The sequence below is a fragment of the Lolium rigidum genome, chromosome 3 (assembly GCF_022539505.1).
Source record: "Lolium rigidum isolate FL_2022 chromosome 3, APGP_CSIRO_Lrig_0.1, whole genome shotgun sequence".
NCBI classification, from domain to species: Eukaryota; Viridiplantae; Streptophyta; class Magnoliopsida; order Poales; family Poaceae; genus Lolium; species Lolium rigidum.
The window spans coordinates 42462833-42471389 of NC_061510.1; the positions used below are offsets into that span (position 1 = coordinate 42462833).

Sequence of the window (8557 nt, forward strand, 5' to 3'; positions counted from 1 at the left end):
ACTCATGGAGAGTCTGTCAAGACTAGGTCCGTGGCTACTCCAACAACATCTACCGAGGGTATGAAACATTGGAGGAGGCACATCAAGAGTACCTCACCTTCCTGGAAGATGAGTTCCTGGCACATCAGGCTATCGATGAGCCAGTACCATTAGCACAACTACCGCTGGAGGAAGTGCATGCTCTACAAGGAGCACCACCGGAGGTACATCCGAGTCGGGTCAAAGATTACATCATCGCCTTCCTCATCGTGGTGATCGTGAGGATCTTGTTCTTATGAATGGTGTGTGATCGTATGTAACATTCTATGACATGGTATTCTCACCCTTTTTGAATTGTGGTAAGGATATGGAACTGTGATTTGAGCAACCAAACAGTTGATTCATGTTTTCATGCGTGCAAGTTGGGCTGGAAACGGGCAACCAAACATATCCCGCCCAGGCTACCAAACGACCCATGTTTCATGGTCCATGGCCCGTTCGCGACGCGCAGGTAAGCCCATCTCGCTGGCGCAGTGAGCCAGAAAATCGATGCAGGCTATCAAACGCGCCCTATAGGTGTGGGTGTGATCTAACCATATTTGAACATCCACACCTTAGCGAACATAACTCATAGGTGGGATTTTTCCAAGGGGTTTTTATGTAAAATTTTACATACACAACCCGCGGGCTTTTTGGTCTTATGGGATGTTTTATCAGAATAAAATTTTAAATGCAGAAAAATTTAAAGAGTTAATAAAAAACATATCAACCCTATTTAGAAAAAAAAAAATCACATTTTCAGTCGAAGACCATGACACTGAATGTGCGTCGTGCCTTGTCGGATCCTGCTGCCCCTGGCCAGCCGTGAGGCATCGCTTCGCTGATCGGCGTTAGCTCATAGGAGGTCGAGGACAAGCTCAGCACGAGATAACTAGTATGGCTCACTGCGGACGCTATTTAGCGCCGCACTAGTTTGGGTCTGGCCTATTAGCGAGGGCAGTGCGGTTTTCTTCCGGTTTTTCTTTGAGAGAATAGCCACTATACCACTAGTGAGAACCAAGAGTTCCAAAATACCACTCAAAAAACTGAGTTTGCTGAAATGCCATTACATTCTAGCTTTTCATGTCAAAATACCACTATGCACTACCTGAGACTAACATCCCAGCAAAAGACTTGTATGCCCAGACCACTTTACACACCACAACTCTCTCACTTAATCAACTTTTAAACAAAGATTTCAACATCTTTTTTGACAAGATTTCAGCAATTCGGGCACTTGAACAACATCAGTTCGGCAAGACACAAATGGAAGGAGCTCTATGCGTCAACGGACGACATAGGTAAGGCGCGAGAGCTGTAGAGATTGAATCGGGTGGCCATATGCGACACGGACGAGCAGGGAGGCCGGTTGCGGCGGGGCCGAGCATAAGTCCGGCGCGGCGGCACATTGCATCTGGGGGCATCAGGGTCGGGGACGGACGCGGTGGCGGAAAAACGGATGGCCGACGGAGAACGCAGGGGCAGAATCTAGAGAATTAATGAGATGGTGAGGGATGAGCCAAAGCCGGCAACACAGGCTTGTTGTTGTTTGGGCGTACTGCCAAGGCCATGAGCAGATGAAGGGGATGGGGACAATTTGGGTATACCTAAAAAACTGACAACTATTTTACAAGCTGACTAACGGAAGCTCTTTCACATTTGACGGGAGTGGTATTTGGGCATCAAAAACTTAAACGACGGTGCTATTTTGGCAAACTCAGTTTTTTGAGTGCTATTTTGGAACTCTTGGCTTTCACTAGTGGTATTATGGCTATTCTCTCTTTTTCTTTAGTTTCTTTTGGTTTTCTTCTAGGTTTATTTTTTTGTTTTTTTCCTCTAGTTTTGTTTGTCGGGGTTTTTTTGAACTTTCTTTAAAAAATTCAATACTTTGACTTCTTAAATTTTGTTTTTTATTCAAGTTTGAACACACTATGCGGCGTCCAAGTCAACGCTTGTAGTGAGAGGTGAAATACTCCTTCTGTTTCATAATTCTTGTGGCAGATTCATATGTATCTATTTATAAATTACGTGATATGTCTAAATTTGCTTGAAGATTTATAAATTACGTGATATGTCTAAATTTGCTCAAGATTTATAAGTTACGTGATATGTCTAAATTTGCTTCAAGAATTATAGAATGGCAGGGTAGTTTGCTAATACGGCTTACATTTATAAATCAGAGGTTAGAATATTAAGTTTTTATTAGGAACGAACTATATTTTGTTACAGGAGATTATTCTGAAATTCCCCAATCGATCTAAAACCATAAGCCTCGCCAGCCGCCACCGGCCACCGCAATGGCGGTCTCCACCTTCCTCCGTGAGGCCGAGCTCCGCCTCCTGCGCTGCACCCTCCCCGCCGCGGCCTCTCAACGGCCGCCTCCTTTGCCTCCCCCAGTTCACCCGCTCGGCCCCGTCGCCGCCTCCGCCCTCGCCGCCGTCGAGCGTGGGGACTACGCGGCTGCGCTCGCCTCCGCCGCCCCGCACATCCTCCACGCCCACGGCTCCACCGAGGCTGCCGATGTCTCTCCTGCGCAGTTCTACGCTGACCTCGCTGCCGCCATCGAGGCGTTCCTCCAGGGTGATGTCCGCGGGGCGGCGGACGAGGGGTTCGAGTGCAGGTGCGCGCTTGTTCTCTCCGCGGCGGTGGCCGCGCTGCTGGCATTCACGCAGCAGAACGTAACGGGGCCTCCGGGTAAATACTCACCGTTTCCTTTCTCTACATCATCACTGGATGAACGGTGGTACAGTGACCCAGGAGGCAAATGGGATGCATGGGCTTCTGACCATTTTGTAGCTTCGTTTGGTTCCCACGTTCACGGGGGATTCTCGCTCCTGCAGTTCATTGTCTTCGCAGAAATCTTGTTCACGAGCATTATGAGTCTGGATTCCTCTGGTTTTCGGAGTGTGCCGTGGTGGTTGTGCAGAGTATCCATGTCCCAGCAGAATATATTAGATGAGCTATCGTCCTCTTTGTTTGATCAAGTGCAAGTGTACAAGAATAAAATGCTGACCCACTTTGGTGATCTTGAAAAGGTTTTCAGTTATTGGAGTTCTTCCTTGTGTGATGGGGAAGGCTCTTCTTTGGTGTCAGCTGCTTATATAGAAGCTGGGATCGCCGAGTATAAGTATGGCCGAATTGATGCTTCGAGGTTGCATCTAGATAGTGCTCATGAGGCATGTGGGATTCATCTCTCTCTCACAGGGATCCTTGGTTTTCGAAGAGTACACCAGGTGGACGCCAAATCCCAAATGGTACTTGTTGCCAAGACCACTGAACCAGAACTCAAAGGAGCTCTGAGTGATGTTATGGATTTGAGAAATACAAGGAGTTCTGTTCCTGCTGAAAGTGATGAATTTTGCGATATACTAAGAACGCCCAGACTAGCTCAAAATGGGGATAACTCGAGGGGTGAAAGTATGACATGTGCAAGCACACAGATATCACTAACCCCTATCCAGCAGGCTGCTGTACTTGCAGAATGTTTGCATGTGAGTCGGAGGAGTCGGAATGATGAAATGTCTGGGTGGGAAATGGCACCATACATAGAGGCAATTGATTCTCAGGATGAGTCTTATTTTGCGGTTAAGAGCTTGGGTGATGTTCTACGTATTAGGTGGGAGTCCACCCGCAGTCGCACAAAACAGCGGGCATTGTTAATGATGGAGAATTTGATTGAAGATATCGGCAAAGAATGCCCTGTGGCTTCACAAAGAGCCAAATTGGTTTTTGGAGTTCATATGCCGAGTCTCCCTACATTAAGGAAAGAATATGGCGAATTTTTGATAAGTTGTGGTATACTTGGAGTAGCTCTAGATGTTTTCAAAGATCTTGAACTGTGGGATAATCTCATCTATTGCTATCAATTATCAGGTAAACTTGCTGATGCAGTTAGCCTAATAAATGCCCGGCTCTCCGTTACACCTAATGACCCAAGATTATGGTGTTCACTTGGTGATGCTACAAATAATGATGATCATTATAGGAAAGCATTGGAAGTCTCAAGTAACAAATCTGCTCGAGCTCTGCGTTCTCTGGCTCGCAGTGCATACAACAGGAATGACTTCTACGCATCCAAAAATCTTTGGGAGTCTGCATTGGCATTGAATTCGTTGTTTCCAGATGCCTGGTTTGCTTATGGTACAGCCGCATGGAAAGATAAAGATCTTGAGAAGGCTGTGGATGCTTTTACTCGTGCTGTGCAGATAGATCCTGAAAATGGAGAAGCATGGAACAATATAGCCTGCCTGCACATGATCAGAGGGAAGAGTCAAGGGGCAGTCCAGGCATTCAGGGAAGCTGTAAAGCTCAAGAGGAATAGCTGGGAGGTTTGGGAGAATTACAGTAAGGTTGCTTTGGACACAGGCAACATTAGGCTGACACTTGAAGCTGTCAAAATGGTATTAGCCTTGTCCTTCAACAAACGCTGCAATGTTGATTTATTGGACAAAGTGATGACCACTCTCGAAGAGCAAGCTACAAATCTCGGTGATACTGAAGAAGCTGAATCCATAGGCAAGACTTCGGATGATAAAAATAAGGATACCATGCAATTGAGTCAATTATTAGGTATAGTTGGTGATATCCTTCAGAAGCTTGTAGGAAGTGAAGCTAGCAGTCCAGAGATATGGGGATTATATGCAAGATGGAGTAAAAGCAAGGGCAGCCTCATGGAATGTTCTCAAGATCTGGTCAAGCAAATTCGGTCTCTCCAGGGTTCAGGAGTATGGCATGACAAGAAGAAGTTCACCAAATTTGCTCAAGCTTCTCTGCAGCTTTGCAAGGTCTACATGGAAATTTCTTCCACGACTGAAAACAGACAAGAGTTATTGTTAGCTGAGATGCATCTTAAAAGCTCCTTAAAACAGGCGTCAGACTTCCAAGACACGGAGGAGTATAGAGCCCTTGATGACTGCCTTGTTGAATTACAGGACCTGATTGGCGCTGCTTAGACTTGTCTTGGAAACCACCGTCTACTTTTTACACTTGTCGTTATTCTGGTCAGAGAAGAATCATTATGATGTTAAATGTATAACTTTTTCATATTGTTCTTCAGGGAAGTTTCTGCATAATCATTTTTACTTCTCTAGCCTATTATATTACAAAATTATTTTTAGTAAAGTAGAGAGCTTGATGGCATTATGCTGCCATATGATCAACAGGGTATTAAATGCATACTGCAGAGTGTAGATGGTGAAAAAGTGGCTCCATTGTTTACCTGAAGCTTAGGTCTGGACACAACACCAATTTGTTCACCAGTTTCACATATTAGTTTATATGGTCTTCATGTTATGATCATTCCAGGACCTTTCCATGTTATGATACAGATGTTTTTGTATAGTTTCCCATTGTACTGATTGATTTATGGTTTGTCTCATGTCAGGTCATTTTCACCATAGGTAGAACCACCGCTGTGAAAAATCGCTCCAGAGATCGTCATTAGACTGTTGGCTGCATGTGCGAAGGCTCTGTCCAATGCCGTGGAGACTGGAGAATGGCGCGAGCACTACAAAGGTATTGCACTCTGCCTCTTTTTTGTGTTCATTATCTGCGATCTCTACATATACAACATAATTATACGTGAGTGCGTTTTCTGGCCTCGACAAAAATTGTGTTGCAATGACAAGCCAGCAATTACAACTTTGTCAGTAAAAGTGATGATGAAAATTTCTGTTCATTAAAATGTATAGTTTGACTTATCAACATGTGCATTCTTGAAAATTTCTATTCATTAGAAATACTCTACAGTCACTGCCTTTCTTATCGATCTGGCAGCGGCGAGTTCTATCCAGCAGAAAAATTAATCCTCCCGAATCATCCGTTGATTCATGTTACACAGCAGACGGCTGCCATTGTTGTTGGCCTTTCCTATGTTTGGTTCTCTTATCTGGGAAAAGCAAGACTGGGAAGCGCACATGAAACACCATCGATTGTGTCATCAGCTGTCTCCACCTGTTCTACCACATTGGAAATTATTCAATGGTTGTTATTTGTGCACTGCTCTGTACGGGCCTTTTATTAGATGTCACAACAATCCATTGCCTCTCCATATAATTTTCCTTTTCTAATCGCAGTCTATCCGGCCAGAGCCCCTATGCCAAGCTTTTCTATGTAGATGCGTACGGTAGCCTGACATTGTTTGATGGATAGATATGATCATTTGTTATTAACTGATTGAGTTTTTGCAAAAAAATTCTGACCTTCAGAGCTAAAATATTTGTGCTTTCTCTGCACTAATTGTTAACAAGCTCATCAGGTTGGCATACAGGTTACGAGATAGTAACTTTTTTCTCTATGATTTAAAGGTGATGCACTTGCAAAATATCTTCTAGAGTAGTTAAGCTCACAATATGAAACATTGATATGATCTTCACACTTGGCATAAGTTATTGGCTGGCAGACCTATTTTAATCTTATCTGTAGTTCTGTAAGTCAAAAAGAAATTACTTGCATGGGTATTCACAGGACCATCTCGCATTTCTCATATTTAGTAATTAGAAGCACCTTCCTCATGTTTATCCTCACAAAAATATAATAAAAACTTGGCCCTCATGTTTATCCTCATGTCTTATCTGTAGTTCTGTACACAAAGTCAAAAAGAAATCACTTGGCCCCTCATGTTTATCCTCACAAAAATAGAATAAAAACTGTCCAATGTATCTCATGGGTAGGACCTGCTCTGTTACATCCAGTAAAAATCTAGCCACTGCTGCCACCTATAATCCCAGAAGGGAACACAAATGAGCACCAACCTTGCAGGTTCAGATGATGTATCGGTCTTTCTTTGCCGATCCGTCAGCGTAATCAGTGAAGGTGTTTTCAGTATCGGTGATACATGCCTCTCCTGCTAAAAAAATGATGATTGATTATTCGTCCGAAAGGAAGACATGGAAGGGCCTGCACAAGTGCCATGGTGAGTTAACATATTTAGGCCCGCTTATTCTTCCACCTCTCAGTATTTTCTTATGTTGTGCTCCTCAATGAAATCTTACCCTGACTGCCAGCTAGACTGGTGCACCGTAAAATGAAGACAGTTGCCTTGCGTTTACTTTCTGATATGGATGTGAGCAATGAGCATCTCCATCCCGCTTTCACTGATTGATTCACTCCGCACATTAGCGTTCACATCATTTGCTCAAGTTCTGGCGATGTGGTTCTTAAAAAAAAGTTTATCCCCATGTTTGTATGAATTAGGATCAAATAGCTGACAACAAGTCAAAATCTCGGTTTCCTACTTCGTAATAGCTATGTATGATATTCAGTACCTCGTTGCTCATTTGAGTTTTAAAATGAGTAAAATGCATGAGAGGTCCTAAAAGTATTTGAGGGGTCTCAAGTTAGTCCCAATTGTATGAAAACGCATATCCAAGTCCTAAAAGTTTTTCAAGTGTGTCACTTGAGGTCCTATCTGGGTCTGACAATCCTGGTGATGCTTTGACTAGTTCCACGTAGGCATTTTCTTGCCAAAGCCCCCGAAATATCTATTCTAATATCACAATCCCTCCCTGAATGGTGCTCCCCTCACCGTCCCCTCCCAGATTGACCAAGCCCGGCCGCTCTGTACCCTCCACTGCAGCGGAGGCCTTTCTGTGAAATTTGGTTACGTGAGCCTTGCTAGCGATCTGTCTGTATATAGAGCTAGCTTGCTCTAGATCGAATTCTGTCAAATATTTGTACTGCAGTTAGGCCATGGCCTTGAGCAGCGCAGCCTGCCCATCATCATGCAGTGAGCTGGAGGAAGTGGGCATGCTCTCACTCGACGCGGTCCTTGCACGGGTGCATCCATGGTGTGAGCGGCAGGCGGCGAGTAGGACCTCATGACAGAGATTTGTTACATATTTGTGTACAGTCTGTACAACCGCATTGGTCTTCATTTTAGTTTCTGATTTAAATATACTTTTATATACAATATGTCCTGGCACAGCCATGCCTGAACGATTACATTAGCATCACTGCATCTCCCAGTGCATAAATCATGCCCTAGCACGCACATGAAAAAAGGAGGTAGACCAACGCTGAAAACTTCCTCAAGCTGAGCCCCAGCCCAAAGGTACATGCTTCTCCTCCTTCCCGATTTCTTCGGAGACTTCTCTTTCTCTAATTTCTTGAATCACAAATAGATCTCCCAGATATTTACATGAGCAAGATGTGTTGCTCCCTTACCACACATATGTTATCTTCCTATGCTGCATCTTAGTCGTGTCGCTGAGCATAAAGATGAACACATGTAATTTGCTATGCTTGGACTACATCCCTTCTTTCTAATGACAGTTAATTTGATAGATTGAGAATAGTTACCGGTTAGGCTGAGGAATTTCCAACTGATTAAGACATTTAACTGAATCTGTTACTGCAAAGCGGTTCAGTTAGAAAGCTCTTTTCTGATTTAGGTAATATATTTGTTATTGTCCAATGAGTGGTCAGCATGTAGTCAACGGTAGAGTGGTGATTCGATGCTTTTTATTAATACCTTTGTTATTTCGACCCTGTTGCTGGAGTGCAGTTCCAGTCACAAAGTGAGTACCTGCGGCAGGCATGG

The 8557-nt window shown here is 44.0% G+C and overlaps 1 protein-coding gene across 1 annotated transcript; it reads left to right on the forward strand.

The window, feature by feature from the left end:
- Positions 1-2315: 2315 nt before the first annotated feature.
- Positions 2316-5217, forward strand: LOC124694741 (tetratricopeptide repeat protein 27 homolog). Its single transcript, XM_047227692.1, has one exon. The coding sequence runs from the start codon at positions 2316-2318 to the stop codon at positions 4968-4970; it is 2655 nt and encodes an 884-aa protein (XP_047083648.1). The 3' UTR covers positions 4971-5217.
- Positions 5218-8557: the final 3340 nt, after the last annotated feature.